The sequence below is a fragment of the Hyperolius riggenbachi genome, chromosome 4 (assembly GCF_040937935.1).
Source record: "Hyperolius riggenbachi isolate aHypRig1 chromosome 4, aHypRig1.pri, whole genome shotgun sequence".
In the NCBI taxonomy this organism is placed as follows: domain Eukaryota; kingdom Metazoa; phylum Chordata; class Amphibia; order Anura; family Hyperoliidae; genus Hyperolius; species Hyperolius riggenbachi.
The window spans coordinates 84,608,710-84,624,662 of NC_090649.1; the positions used below are offsets into that span (position 1 = coordinate 84,608,710).

The 15,953-nt window shown below is 47.9% G+C and overlaps 1 protein-coding gene across 1 annotated transcript in view; it reads left to right on the forward strand.

The window, feature by feature from the left end:
• SMC6 (structural maintenance of chromosomes 6) overlaps positions 1-15,953 on the forward strand; it is a 133,785-nt gene that overhangs the window by 94,772 nt on the left and 23,060 nt on the right. The window contains exons 18-21 of the mRNA XM_068280269.1: positions 901-1,036; positions 9,927-10,007; positions 13,272-13,442; positions 15,067-15,204. Of these exons, the coding sequence (XP_068136370.1) occupies positions 901-1,036; positions 9,927-10,007; positions 13,272-13,442; positions 15,067-15,204 (526 nt within the window). The remainder of the gene's footprint in view (positions 1-900; positions 1,037-9,926; positions 10,008-13,271; positions 13,443-15,066; positions 15,205-15,953) is intronic.

Sequence of the window (15,953 nt, forward strand, 5' to 3'; positions counted from 1 at the left end):
TTTCCTGGAAAGTGGATTGGTCGTCGTGGGCCAGTTGAATGGCCCCCAAGGTCTCCCGATCTGACCCCCTTAAGACTTATCTTTGGGGTCATCTGAAGGCAATTGTCTATGCTGTGAAGATACGAGATGTGCAGCACCTGAAACTACGGATACTGGAGGCCTGTGCTAGCATTTCTCCTGTGGTGTTGCTATCAGTTTGTGAAGAGTAGGAGAAGAGGGTTGCATTGACAATCCAACACAGCAGCACATTGAACAAATTGAACACATTTTATAAGTGGTCAGAAACTTGTAAATAACTCATGAAAGAATATAGTTACGATAAAACCAAGCAAACCAATGTTTTTCTTGTGAAATTCCCAAAAAGTTTGTCACATGACCCTCTTTCTATTCAAAAAACAAAAGTTCAATTCAAAATAGCCGACATGGTCACCACCCATCTTGAAAAGTTTCTCTTCTCACATGTACTAATGTGCCACAAACTGGAAGTTAATATCCTCAACCATTCCCGTTTTATTAAGGTGTATCCATATAAATGCCTATATTGGGGCAGCTATACTTATATACCCTATCTGTACCTGGCTACCTACATACTTATGTACTCCAAATTGGTTTGCCGCCGCAATTATAGATACCGCCACTTTCTTATATATATTATGAGGAGGTAGAAAAAAAAATGCAGAAAGCAAGTGAATACCGGTAAGTGTTTTGTTTTGGGTTTTTTTTGCCTACATTTCTATTTTTAATGGGTAAACCTTTGGTGTTTTTTGGGCAGCAAGAGTTGAGGAGTGACCCAGGCTTGTATTCACTGGGCACTATATTTATGTATGTATTCCTGCATAAGCAAGCCTTATGGAAGTGTTTCATATTGTTCTATTATCATATTAAATGTGTGTTTTGCAGCCACCTGGAGAATGAAGTCCATGCCATTACGTCTCAGTTATCCATCATCCAGGAAAGAATCCAATCCATGGACGGTGACGTGAGGAAAAACGATGCATTATTACGCCAGTATCATGACACGAAGAAAAGAATACAGGTTAATTTTGCCAAAGTTACAGGAGTGCAATTAAGGAGACGCGACCATACGCAGTAATTTGCGACTGAGTCTTGTCACACACTTTAATGCGTGTAGAAATGCAATGGCTGCGCATCTAACCAAGATGCACCTGATTAGACACTCACTGCTTAGGGCTAATAACCTTAAAGCGGACCCAAACCAAACATTTTTTTAATTCAAAAAATTTAGTTGCACCACTCTGACACATACAAAGACAAATAAACACTCCTTCAAGCCTATGAGCATTTCAGTGCATGCTTTTCACCCTTCTCTTTTCATAACTACGGTTATACAGGTGGCAGCCATTACTTAGCTTAGTAGGAGGTTTTAGATCATGGGTGTGTTTGTCATCAGCTACCCTCCCTCACAGGGGCGTCATCTATGTGAAATCTCACACAAGCTGAGATCACCTCCCCTGTGACATCATCAGTAGCAGCCTGTGTTTTGTTATGTTTTTTATCTCTACCACCAGTCTGCCGGATTCTGTACCGGCAATATGAAAGGAAGGGAGGGGTTCCACCAATAAATGTAAAATATTTTATATTTGTCATCCTGCAGCTGAAAACAGGCTGATATTTATTATTATAGTTTAGAAAATAGATTTTATTTCTGAAATCTTGTATTTTTAGTTTGAGTCCACTTTAACTGAGAGGGATATGGATGTTTCCTTTTAAACAATACAAGTTGCCTGGCAGTCCTGCTGATCTCCTTGGCTGCAGCAGTGGCTGAATCACACACCTGAAGCAAGCATGCAGCTAATCCAGTCTGACTTAATCAGAGCACCTGATCTGTATGCTTGTTGAGGGGCTGTGGCTAAATGTATTAGAGACACAGGATCAGCAGGAGAGTCTGGCAACTGGTATTATTTTAATAGGAAAAATCTATATCCCTCGCAGTTTAGGTTCTCTTCAAAGACACAATTATGCTCATTGCAGCTGAACGGGTACTAATGCAGTACACTACTAATAATGGCTGCAAACGTATGCAACTCACATAAATACAACTTATTATTGGGGAACCTTACCCTTCACTTTTTGGGAGATAGATCAGTTCCACGCTGCAAAACTCGTTAGCAGGGATGCCGCATGCAGGCTTCCCGGGGTCCCCACCCTAACCTACGTTTAAAATCGCCCAAAGATTTGGGAACATGCTAGCCACGTTGGCTAGGGGCAGCAGGGTCATAAAAAGGGGAGGTGGTGTGGGCAGTGCCCCAGGTACACTCACTGCCTGGTGACGCCGCCCACAACCGCACCCCAACAAAAAGGAAAGAAATTACAACAATCACACTTTACCGGGGCTTCCAGCTGCAGAAGGGCGGGGACCAGAGGACCCTGAGGGAGCAGACAGACTACGGGGATCTAGAAGAAGCCCCAGTTAAGTAAAAATCCTGTGGTTCATCTCCTCTCAGGTACACTTTAAAGTGGACCCGAACTCTTGCACAGGACAGAAGGAAACAGGGTAAAATCTCTAAATACATTCAGTGTGCATTTCTCTAATTCCCCTCATTTGTGACTAATCGCAAGTTGAAATTTGATCTGTCACATGACTGCCATGGTAGATAAGCTCAATTGAAAGCAGATGATGTTAATATGTCTGCTTACACGAAAGCAGGAAGTAGATATACTGCATATGTTTTGCAGGATTTGTATCAGCTGTAACAAAGAAATGTTTTTCTTTAAAGAGACACTGAAGCCAGTTTAAAAAACTGCTTTTTACCTTTTATTTATGTGAGGCATGTTTGCACCTGTTAAAATGCCGCGATCCCGTGGCAGAACGAGGGGTCTTTACCCCCCAAATCCCCCGGGCACACTCGGGGAGCACTTCCTGTAGAGGCAGAGCTTTCAGCTGTAGCTCTGTCTCTCCACGCGTCTATCAGCGCTGATCGCCGCCTCTCCCCGCCCCTCAGTCTTCCTTCACTGAGAGGGGCAGAGAGAGGCGGAGATCCGTGTGACGATTGACGCGCATGGAGGCGGAGCTGCAGCCGAAAGCTCTGCCTCCATGAGCAGCAAAGTCCACGACCAAGAAAGTTGTGGGTTTTGCACAGGGGATTTAAGGGGTAAAGAACCCTCGTTCTGCCGCGGGATAGCGGCGTTTTAACGGGGAAAATATGCCTCACATAAAAAGTAAAAAGCAGTTTTTAAACTGGCTTCAGTGTTTCTTTAAAGGTTATTATGCTGTAGCTTATCTTTTAGAGCAGAGAGGAAGTTCTGAGTTCAGGTCCGCTTTTAGAGAATAATGTGGCTCAAAGGGAAGTTGGCTTGAACACTTTGAGACACACACTAGCTCAATAAACATCCTCCATGTATCATACATGAGATGCCTCCAGAGCAAAATCTTTATACTCGGGTCAAAAAGGAAAAAACCCTGGTGTCTACTGGTCCCCCTTCCTCTCCCATAGTGTGTTTCCTGGTGTCTACTGGTCCCCCTTCCTCTCCCATAGTGTGTTTCCTGGTGTCTACTGGTCCCCCTTCCTCTCCTATAGTGTGTTTCCTGGTGTCTACTGGTCCCCCTTCCTCTCCCATAGTGTGTTTCCTGGTGTCTACTGGTCCCCCTTCCTCTCCCATAGTGTGTTTCCTGGTGTCTACTGGTCCCCCTTCCTCTCCTATAGTGTGTTTCCTGGTGTCTACTGGTCCCCCTTCCTCTCCCATAGTGTGTTTCCTGGTGTCTACTGGTCCCCCTTCCTCTCCCATAGTGTGTTTCCTGGTGTCTACTGGTCCCCCTTCCTCTCCCATAGTGTGTTTCCTGGTGTCTACTGGTCCCCCTTCCTCTCCTATAGTGTGTTTCCTGGTGTCTACTGGTCCCCCTTCCTCTCCCATAGTGTGTTTCCTGGTGTCTACTGGTCCCCCTTCCTCTCCCATAGTGTGTTTCCTGGTGTCTACTGGTCCCCCTTCCTCTCCTATAGTGTGTTTCCTGGTGTCTACTGGTCCCCCTTCCTCTCCCATAGTGTGTTTCCTGGTGTCTACTGGTCCCCCTTCCTCTCCCATAGTGTGTTTCCTGGTGTCTACTGGTCCCCCTTCCTCTCCCATAGTGTGTTTCCTGGTGTCTACTGGTCCCCCTTCCTCTCCTATAGTGTGTTTCCTGGTGTCTACTGGTCCCCCTTCCTCTCCTATAGTGTGTTTCCTGGTGTCTACTGGTCCCCCTTCCTCTCCCATAGTGTGTTTCCTGGTGTCTACTGGTCCCCCTTCCTCTCCCATAGTGTGTTTCCTTGTGTCTACTGGTCCCCCTTCCTCTCCCATAGTGTGTTTCCTGGTGTCTACTGGTCCCCCTTCCTCTCCTATAGTGTGTTTCCTGGTGTCTACTGGTCCCCCTTCCTCTCCCATAGTGTGTTTCCTGGTGTCTACTGGTCCCCCTTCCTCTCCCATAGTGTGTTTCCTTGTGTCTACTGGTCCCCCTTCCTCTCCCATAGTGTGTTTCCTGGTGTCTACTGGTCCCCCTTCCTCTCCCATAGTGTGTTTCCTGGTGTCTACTGGTCCCCCTTCCTCTCCCATAGTGTGTTTCCTGGTGTCTACTGGTCCCCCTTCCTCTCCCATAGTGTGTTTCCTTGTGTCTACTGGTCCCCCTTCCTCTCCCATAGTGTGTTTCCTGGTGTCTACTGGTCCCCCTTCCTCTCCCATAGTGTGTTTCCTGGTGTCTACTGGTCCCCCTTCCTCTCCCATAGTGTGTTTCCTGGTGTCTACTGGTCCCCCTTCCTCTCCCATAGTGTGTTTCCTGGTGTCTACTGGTCCCCCTTCCTCTCCCATAGTGTGTTTCCTTGTGTCTACTGGTCCCCCTTCCTCTCCCATAGTGTGTTTCCTGGTGTCTACTGGTCCCCCTTCCTCTCCCATAGTGTGTTTCCTGGTGTCTACTGGTCCCCCTTCCTCTCCCATAGTGTGTTTCCTGGTGTCTACTGGTCCCCCTTCCTCTCCCATAGTGTGTTTCCTTGTGTCTACTGGTCCCCCTTCCTCTCCCATAGTGTGTTTCCTGGTGTCTACTGGTCCCCCTTCCTCTCCTATAGTGTGTTTCCTGGTGTCTACTGGTCCCCCTTCCTCTCCTATAGTGTGTTTCCTGGTGTCTACTGGTCCCCCTTCCTCTCCCATAGTGTGTTTCCTGGTGTCTACTGGTCCCCCTTCCTCTCCCATAGTGTGTTTCCTTGTGTCTACTGGTCCCCCTTCCTCTCCCATAGTGTGTTTCCTGGTGTCTACTGGTCCCCCTTCCTCTCCCATAGTGTGTTTCCTTGTGTCTACTGGTCCCCCTTCCTCTCCCATAGTGTGTTTCCTGGTGTCTACTGGTCCCCCTTCCTCTCCCATAGTGTGTTTCCTGGTGTCTACTGGTCCCCCTTCCTCTCCCATAGTGTGTTTCCTGGTGTCTACTGGTCCCCCTTCCTCTCCCATAGTGTGTTTCCTTGTGTCTACTGGTCCCCCTTCCTCTCCCATAGTGTGTTTCCTGGTGTCTACTGGTCCCCCTTCCTCTCCTATAGTGTGTTTCCTGGTGTCTACTGGTCCCCCTTCCTCTCCTATAGTGTGTTTCCTGGTGTCTACTGGTCCCCCTTCCTCTCCTATAGTGTGTTTCCTGGTGTCTACTGGTCCCCCTTCCTCTCCTATAGTGTGTTTCCTGGTGTCTACTGGTCCCCCTTCCTCTCCTATAGTGTGTTTCCTGGTGTCTACTGGTCCCCCTTCCTCTCCCATAGTGTGTTTCCTGGTGTCTACTGGTCCCCCTTCCTCTCCCATAGTGTGTTTCCTGGTGTCTACTGGTCCCCCTTCCTCTCCCATAGTGTGTTTCCTGGTGTCTACTGGTCCCCCTTCCTCTCCCATAGTGTGTTTCCTGGTGTCTACTGGTCCCCCTTCCTCTCCTATAGTGTGTTTCCTGGTGTCTACTGGTCCCCCTTCCACTCCCATAGTGTGTTTCCTGGTGTCTACTGGTCCCCCTTCCTCTCCCATAGTGTGTTTCCTGGTGTCTACTGGTCCCCCTTCCTCTCCTATAGTGTGTTTCCTGGTGTCTACTGGTCCCCCTTCCTCTCCCATAGTGTGTTTCCTGGTGTCTACTGGTCCCCCTTCCTCTCCTATAGTGTGTTTCCTTGTGTCTACTGGTCCCCCTTCCTCTCCCATAGTGTGTTTCCTGGTGTCTACTGGTCCCCCTTCCTCTCCCATAGTGTGTTTCCTGGTGTCTACTGGTCCCCCTTCCTCTCCCATAGTGTGTTTCCTGGTGTCTACTGGTCCCCCTTCCTCTCCCATAGTGTGTTTCCTGGTGTCTACTGCTCCCCCTTCCTCTCCCATAGTGTGTTTCCTGGTGTCTACTGGTCCCCCTTCCTCTCCTATAGTGTGTTTCCTGGTGTCTACTGGTCCCCCTTCCTCTCCTATAGTGTGTTTCCTGGTGTCTACTGGTCCCCCTTCCTCTCCCATAGTGTGTTTCCTGGTGTCTACTGGTCCCCCTTCCTCTCCCATAGTGTGTTTCCTGGTGTCTACTGGTCCCCCTTCCTCTCCTATAGTGTGTTTCCTGGTGTCTACTGGTCCCCCTTCCTCTCCTATAGTGTGTTTCCTGGTGTCTACTGGTCCCCCTTCCTCTCCTATAGTGTGTTTCCTGGTGTCTACTGGTCCCCCTTCCTCTCCCATAGTGTGTTTCCTGGTGTCTACTGGTCCCCCTTCCTCTCCCATAGTGTGTTTCCTGGTGTCTACTGGTCCCCCTTCCTCTCCTATAGTGTGTTTCCTGGTGTCTACTGGTCCCCCTTCCTCTCCCATAGTGTGTTTCCTGGTGTCTACTGGTCCCCCTTCCTCTCCTATAGTGTGTTTCCTGGTGTCTACTGGTCCCCCTTCCTCTCCCATAGTGTGTTTCCTGGTGTCTACTGGTCCCCCTTCCTCTCCTATAGTGTGTTTCCTGGTGTCTACTGATCCCCCTTCCTCTCCTATAGTGTGTTTCCTGGTGTCTACTGGTCCCCCTTCCTCTCCCATAGTGTGTTTCCTGGTGTCTACTGGTCCCCCTTCCTCTCCCATAGTGTGTTTCCTGGTGTCTACTGGTCCCCCTTCCTCTCCCATAGTGTGTTTCCTGGTGTCTACTGGTCCCCCTTCCTCTCCTATAGTGTGTTTCCTGGTGTCTACTGGTCCCCCTTCCTCTCCTATAGTGTGTTTCCTGGTGTCTACTGGTCCCCCTTCCTCTCCTATAGTGTGTTTCCTGGTGTCTACTGGTCCCCCTTCCTCTCCCATAGTGTGTTTCCTGGTGTCTACTGGTCCCCCTTCCTCTCCCATAGTGTGTTTCCTGGTGTCTACTGGTCCCCCTTCCTCTCCTATAGTGTGTTTCCTGGTGTCTACTGGTCCCCCTTCCTCTCCCATAGTGTGTTTCCTGGTGTCTACTGGTCCCCCTTCCTCTCCTATAGTGTGTTTCCTGGTGTCTACTGGTCCCCCTTCCTCTCCCATAGTGTGTTTCCTGGTGTCTACTGGTCCCCCTTCCTCTCCTATAGTGTGTTTCCTGGTGTCTACTGGTCCCCCTTCCTCTCCTATAGTGTGTTTCCTGGTGTCTACTGGTCCCCCTTCCTCTCCCATAGTGTGTTTCCTGGTGTCTACTGGTCCCCCTTCCTCTCCCATAGTGTGTTTCCTGGTGTCTACTGGTCCCCCTTCCTCTCCTATAGTGTGTTTCCTGGTGTCTACTGGTCCCCCTTCCTCTCCCATAGTATGTTTCCTGGTGTCTACTGGTCCCCCTTCCTCTCCTATAGTGTGTTTCCTGGTGTCTACTGGTCCCCCTTCCTCTCCCATAGTGTGTTTCCTGGTGTCTACTGGTCCCCCTTCCTCTCCCATAGTGTGTTTCCTGGTGTCTACTGGTCCCCCTTCCTCTCCTATAGTGTGTTTCCTGGTGTCTACTGGTCCCCCTTCCTCTCCCATAGTGTGTTTCCTGGTGTCTACTGGTCCCCCTTCCTCTCCTATAGTGTGTTTCCTGGTGTCTACTGGTCCCCCTTCCTCTCCCATAGTGTGTTTCCTGGTGTCTACTGGTCCCCCTTCCTCTCCTATAGTGTGTTTCCTGGTGTCTACTGATCCCCCTTCCTCTCCTATAGTGTGTTTCCTGGTGTCTACTGGTCCCCCTTCCTCTCCCATAGTGTGTTTCCTGGTGTCTACTGGTCCCCCTTCCTCTCCCATAGTGTGTTTCCTGGTGTCTACTGGTCCCCCTTCCTCTCCCATAGTGTGTTTCCTGGTGTCTACTGGTCCCCCTTCCTCTCCTATAGTGTGTTTCCTGGTGTCTACTGGTCCCCCTTCCTCTCCTATAGTGTGTTTCCTGGTGTCTACTGGTCCCCCTTCCTCTCCTATAGTGTGTTTCCTGGTGTCTACTGGTCCCCCTTCCTCTCCCATAGTGTGTTTCCTGGTGTCTACTGGTCCCCCTTCCTCTCCCATAGTGTGTTTCCTGGTGTCTACTGGTCCCCCTTCCTCTCCTATAGTGTGTTTCCTGGTGTCTACTGGTCCCCCTTCCTCTCCCATAGTGTGTTTCCTGGTGTCTACTGGTCCCCCTTCCTCTCCTATAGTGTGTTTCCTGGTGTCTACTGGTCCCCCTTCCTCTCCCATAGTGTGTTTCCTGGTGTCTACTGGTCCCCCTTCCTCTCCTATAGTGTGTTTCCTGGTGTCTACTGGTCCCCCTTCCTCTCCTATAGTGTGTTTCCTGGTGTCTACTGGTCCCCCTTCCTCTCCCATAGTGTGTTTCCTGGTGTCTACTGGTCCCCCTTCCTCTCCCATAGTGTGTTTCCTGGTGTCTACTGGTCCCCCTTCCTCTCCTATAGTGTGTTTCCTGGTGTCTACTGGTCCCCCTTCCTCTCCCATAGTGTGTTTCCTGGTGTCTACTGGTCCCCCTTCCTCTCCTATAGTGTGTTTCCTGGTGTCTACTGGTCCCCCTTCCTCTCCCATAGTGTGTTTCCTGGTGTCTACTGGTCCCCCTTCCTCTCCCATAGTGTGTTTCCTGGTGTCTACTGGTCCCCCTTCCTCTCCTATAGTGTGTTTCCTGGTGTCTACTGGTTCCCCTTCCTCTCCTATAGTGTGTTTCCTGGTGTCTACTGGTCCCCCTTCCTCTCCCATAGTGTGTTTCCTGGTGTCTACTGGTCCCCCTTCCTCTCCTATAGTGTGTTTCCTGGTGTCTACCGGTCCCCCTTCCTCTCCTATAGTGTGTTTCCTGGTGTCTACTGGTCCCCCTTCCTCTCCTATAGTGTGTTTCCTGGTGTCTACTGGTCCCCCTTCCTCTCCCATAGTGTGTTTCCTGGTGTCTACTGGTCCCCCTTCCTCTCCCGTAGTGTGTTTCCTGGTGTCTACTGGTCCCCCTCCCTCTCCCATAGTGTGTTCCCAGGTGGTCTAGTGGCCTCCCACCATCTCCCATAGTGTGTTCCCTGGTGTCTGCTGGCCGCCCTCCCTCTCCCTTACCGTGTCCCCTGGAGGTGTAGTGGCCTCACACCCTCTCTCCCTGTGTCCTGTTGTAGGGTGGAGGTAGTGGAACAGCATTGTACGTGGTCCAGGGCCAGACACGCTGCATTGTCGTCAATCACATTGGATTCGGTCTCTAGTGTTTGTAAATGGCACTCTACTTCCAGGATTATGGGAATGTTAACAGCAGCCTGGGCTGTGGAGTTGAGGAGTCAGAGTTGGGGCAATTTTGGAGTTGGAGTAGTTGATTTCGTAAACTCGGGAGTCTGATTACTTTTGTACAAATTCCACAGCCTTGTTAAGTATTAGACTAAGGAGTCGAGGAGTCAATCGGGGCCATTTTGGGTACATGGAGTCGGAGTTGGAGGTTTCATAAACCGCGGAGTCAGAGTTTGAGTCTGAAGATTTTTGTAGCGACTCCACAGCCCTGGTAGCAGCCTGGGTTTCTAACTTAGCTTTATGTGGGGAATAACGGCACTGTATTGATTTGTCTTTCGTTGTTACAGGCCCAGCTAAGGGAAGCTGTGATGCGTCTGACAGAGCTGGAGAATGTGGAGGAGCAGCCGTCTATTGACATTTCAACTCTGGTGAGAGCTTTACCTTCAGTATGTTAAGTGACGCACTGCAATATGGGGAAACCACTTAAACAGAGGCACTCCAGTGACATGCAGTGACATATTCAGGATATCCACTTTTATGTTCATTTTCTTGGTTTCAGTTTCTGATATTACACTTCATATGCCTATATATTGATGTATATTTATATGCACCTCCGCCCTCCCAGTAATGCTTCCTCCCAGAGCATTCTGGGACATCGGGTATATTTTTTGTACTGGCTTCTGAACTCTCAGTAAATGAACATTCCGCAGAGATGCACCTGGCAGGACTAAAGATGTCATCACCTGTGATAAATTGCAGGCTGTAAATCAGGGAGAGGTAAGATTTTGTAGTGGGCTAACACTGAGTAAATAATTTATAAATGAATATTGTAAAAAGATAATCCATTTTATTCATCACATTTATTTTCACTACAGATCCTCTTAAATATTTAGATTTGTGGTTGCCTTCTCATACTTGTGTGTTCAATGTAATACAAAATGATATGTAGAGGTTACAGGTATGTGTTCAATCTGAAAATGTGAGATGTCATGTCTAAGTTATGGAATGGATTTAAAAAATGTGCCTGTGAAGAAAATGGATACGCCGTTAGGTGCCCCCTTGCCAGTGTTCTACCCGGGCTCTTTTAGCTGGGTCCTCCACCCGGCTAGGTTTGGTGAGCACCTGGCTGTCATCGGCTCACCACCTCCTATTCCCTAAGCAGAGTTGCACACAGGGCTGTGAAGTTGGAGTCGAGGATTCAGAGTCTGAGCAATTTTGGGTACCCGGAGTTGGAGTCGGTGATTTCATAAACTGAGGAGTAGGGAGTCAGAGTCGGGTGATTTTTGTACAAAATCTACAGCCCTGGTAAGAATTAGACTAAGGAGTCTGAATCGAGTATTCTGAGCCATTTTGAGTACCCGAGTTGGAGTCGGAGTCATAAACTGAGGAGTCGGAAGATTATTGTACCGACTCCACAGCCCTGGTTGCACACAGAAGCCCTGCATTCTTTCATCTCGCCCCACTCTGCTACTTTTTCATGCCCCCCAGGTGGAAAATAAATTCTGAGAACACTGCTTTCCCACGAGAAATCTTTACCTATTCTCAATTAGATCATCAGGGGGGCTTGTATGGCTGATTTTGTGGTGAAGCCCCTCCTACAGTGTGATGTCAGCACCTAGGTCCTGACAGTTTGTCTGCGATCCGCGTCGGATTGTGGAAAATAATGGCTTTGTCCAACTGCCAAGCAACTAGCATCTCCATCTGTGCTTAGAACTCTCAGTAACAAGCATTCTGTACAGATCACCTGGCAGAATTACAGATGTCACCACCTGTGATAAATGTCAGAATGTAAATCAGGGAGAGGAAAGCTTTTACAATTGACAAACACTGACTAAATAATCTAGTCTGCAAACAGTCAGTACTGGTGCTCCCCAGGGCTGTGTGCTTTCCCCAGTACTCTACTCACTTTACACCAATGATTGCATCTCCACAGATCCATCTGTTAAGGTTCTGAAGTTTGCAGATGACACAACAGTAGTTTGGTCAGTCACATTCAAAACGGGGATGTGTCTGCATACAGGCGTGGTGGGACAGCTTTCCTCCTGGTGCAGCAGCAACAACTTGGAACTAAATGCTCTCAAAACCATGGAGATGATAATAGACGTTAGGAGATCTCCAAGTTTATTGGGTCCATGGTCTCAAACAACCTAAAATGGGATAACAATACGGCCACTATCGTCAAGAAAGCGCAACAGAGGATGTACCATCTACGGCAGCTGAAAAAGTTTGGCCTACCTTTAAAATCGAATGGTGCAGTTCTACACTGCAATCATCGAATCCACCATAACATCATCTATGACTGTATGGTTCGACTCCTGCTCAGCATTAAAAAAAGGGAGGCTGCAGCGCATCATCCGAACAGCGGAATGGATAATTGGCTGTAGCTTACCTTCCCTGCAGGATCTTTACGCTAGCAGGTGCAGAAAGAGAGCAACCAAAATTGCCTCTCACCCCTCTCACCCAGCTCACTCCATCTTCCAGCTCATGCCTTCAGGGGTAAGACTCCGGTCAATCGCATCTAAAACCTCTAGACACAGGAACAGCGTTTTTCCTCAGGCGGTAGCCATACTTAATGCTGAACCACGTTAGAGCTGCTAGGACTTGAAAGTAATCAGCACAGAACTGAAAATGAACAATTCTCACCTTGCTTACTGCCACTATACTTACATACTGTTCTTGACTTGTAATATACACACTGTCTGTCCTTGTATTTTTTTGTCTGTGTTTGCGTCTGTTAAAGGGAACCTAAACTGAGAGGGATATGGATGTTTCCTTTTTAAACAATACCAGTTGCCTGGCAGTTCTGCTGATCTCTTTGGCTGCAGTGGTGGCTGAATCACACACCTGAAACAAGCATGCAGCTAATCCAGTCTGACTTCAGTCAGAGCACCTGATCTGCATGCTTGTTCAGGGGCTGTGGCTAAAAGTATTAGAGATACAGGATCAGTAGGAGAGCCAGGCAACTGGTATTGTTTTAAGAGGAAAAATCCAAATCCTTCTCAGTTTAGGGTTCCCTTTAAGCAACTGCCAAGACAAATTCCTTGTAGGTGCAAACTTACTTGGCGAAATAAACTGATTCTTATTCTGAAATTCAGCAGTTGAGAAACCACACTAACCTGCTCTACATGAATAAAATTGATGTCTCTGCATTGTTGGGTTGTAAATGGTGAAGAAAAAAAGATTCACAGTAGAAGAGACTGGCTAAGGGTTGGTTCACATGGACGCTGCATTCAAACGCCGGCATTTAAACACTTGCTTATGACGGCTTTTGGGAAGCCTTCAAGGCTAGCGGTTCGGGTCCCTAAACTGGTTTGCCGGCGTGTAACATCTCTGAAAGCAACATGTTGCTTTTGAGACAAGACGTGACGCCGGGATCTACCTCCAGGCTTTCATGAAAGCCTGTGAGAGTCGGTTCAGAACGCTCCCATTCACTTGAATAGCACAGTGGTCTGTCCCGAAAAAACGTGGCCAAAACGTTGTTAAACGCCACAAACCGTTCTGTGTGAACCAGCTCTTAGGAGAACGTGGACTTGATACAATTGTGACTTTTAAACCCTACATTTTGTTTTCACTTTTAAGATGCTGTCACTAAGCAGCCGTAGCATTGGAGTGTTTTTACGATTTGTAGATCTGAAATGGGTATTTATTTAGTTTTTTTTTACTGATGCTGGGTTTTATTCCCTGTATGACAGGAAAGTGAATTACAGGAAAACAATAGAAAGATGGAGCAAGTAAGACTTGAGGTGGAGAAGAGAAAGGGGGACATGGAAGAATTGAAATCTCGGCTCATGCAGTCTGAGCGCCAGTATGACGATATTAAAGTCAAAATCAGCTCCGTGTCTGAGGTTGCTGATCCAGTGAAGGTAAGCTCTATTTTTGTTTTTGTTGGTTTTTTATTTTTTTTTATTCTACCTGTGAAAATTGGCTTTGAGCAAACGTATGGCTTTTTGCTGCAGAGTTTTTTGCTTAGTGCAAGGTGTACATTGTCACGGAATGTGATGTCCTTCAGAAAATTCATAATAATAATTTTAATCCTACACTTGATAATAATCTGGATTCCGCCGCAAAGTATTATTATCTTTGCGTTTTGGCATCAAAGTTCCTAAAGGTACCCATTAGTGGTATGTTTTTTTTTTTTTTTTTTTTTTTTTTTTTAAGTGAACAATTCTATTTTCGAACAGATCATTGAGAACGAAAAGATCATTTATTTTTTTTTATTTATTTTTTTTTTTTTTTATTGAACCACAGCATTAAAGGGTCTAACTCATACATGTCAAACTCTGGCCCATGGGCAAAATCTGGCCCTTAGAGCCATTCAATTTGGCCCCCAAGTGGTTTCCCCACTTTGCATTACGTTTGGCCCACTCTAGACCACCAGGGAAGCTACATTGGAGGTGAAGCTCTAAAACACTGGGGGAGCCATATGGGGCAGTTAGGAGAAAAGTTAGGAGAAAACACTAGAGAAACTGCATAGGGCAGGGTAGGGGCCACGAGATGCCAGGGTACTGTAGAGGGGCGGGAGGGAGGACACTAGACACCAGGGAACTATGTAGAGGGGAGGAAGGAGGACCACTAGACACCGGGCAACTGTGTAGAGGGGAGGAAGGAGGACCACTAGACACCAGGGAACTGTATAGGGGTTGGAGGGGAAACCATTAGACACCTGGGAACTTTATAAGGGAGAAAGGAGACCACTAGACATTGAGGTTAGCCCGCGAATAGGTCCCAGTGTTCAGTTTCGGCCCACTTTGTATTTGAGTTTGACACCCCTGATCTAAACTATGCCTGATATCAAAACCAATTGCAATTGCATTTATATATTAAAAAATCTGCCATGCCCGATTGACCAGTTCTTGAAGAAAACAATCAGTAAGTACAGAACATAGAATGCCATGCCAAGAAAGGTGGCCATTGACAGCTTGGTGACATCAGCCAGGGTGGGAACTTGCTGTTGTTGAGATGTCATATTTGTTATAAGGTATCTGTAATGTAGAGGTGTCAAACTCCAATACAAAGTGGGCCAAGATTAAACACTGGGACCAAGTCAGGGGTCAACCTCAATGTCTAGTGGCCAATTCCCTCCCTTATAGAACTCCCTATTGTTTTTGGCCCATCTTCCTCCCCCTGTATACAGTTCCTGGTGTCTACTGGTCCCCTTCCTTTATACAGTCCCCTGGTGTTTGGTGGTCCTCCCCTATACAATTGCCTGGTGTCTTATCCCTCCTCTATATATTTCCCTGGTGTCTAGTGATCCTCCTTCCCCATATACAGTTCCCTGGCGTCTAGTGACCCTCCCTCCCCCTGGTGTTTAGAGGCCCTCCTACGGCTTCTCAGGTGATCTAGTGCTTCACCTCCAACATAGCTTCCTGTTGGTCCAGATTTGCCAAACAAAGTGCAAAGTGGGGAAACCACATGCGGGCCAATTTTGAAGGCTCTGCAGGCCTGAGTTTGACTTGTATGCTTTAATGCTTTTATTCATGGTTTCAGGAGGAACTTCAGAAAGCAGACCAAGAGATGGAGAACTGTAAGCGTCATAAGAAGCACTACGAGGAAAAACTGCGCCTTCATTTAAGTGCAATACAGAAGAACAAACAAGAGCTAAATACCAAAGAAAATGACTTGGAGGTAAGAAAGCTGAAGTTTAGGCAAGTATAAATATATAATGGTGACAATAGATAAAACGCAACAGCCTACACTCAGACAGAGTGGACCAGCGGACACTGCAATAGCATCTAAATGTTTCATCTTATTAATTGCCAATGTTCTGAAAAATGCTGAGGGAGCCTTTAAAGTGTACCAGAGATGGTACACTACCACTAATTTATACTTACCTGGGGCTTCCTTTAGTCCCATTAGCACCGCAGCTTCCTTCACCTTCCTCTTCAGCCCCTCCGTTCTAGCGATACGACTCCCAGTAATCCGGCCATTCGAGGGCTGCACATGCACTGCTCTCCTGTCCCTTGGAGCAGCTGAGCAGAAGGCAGCGACTGCCCAGATTACCGGGAGTCATAACGACTTAATGGAGGGGGCGAGGAGGGCGGCGAGAGAGGCCACGGTACTTATGGGACTGGAGGAAGCCACGGGTATGTATAAATTAGTGCTCCGCTCTCAGCCGCTGGCTCCCGGTCCCCGCCGGTGCAGAGAACGACCTCGCCAGGTTGTCCTCTCCTGCGCCTGCGTGAACGCCACTGTCGATCAAGTCCACGTTGGCCTGAGTGATTTGTTTGACTGTTTGCATGTAATCACTGTCTTAAGGGGAACCTGATACAGGCTTAATACCTGTATTTATACTTCGCTGGGGCTTCCTCCAGCCCCATGAGGTCCGTGAGCTTCCTCGCTGTTCTCTCCGTTCAGTAGATATTCATCCCAGTTTT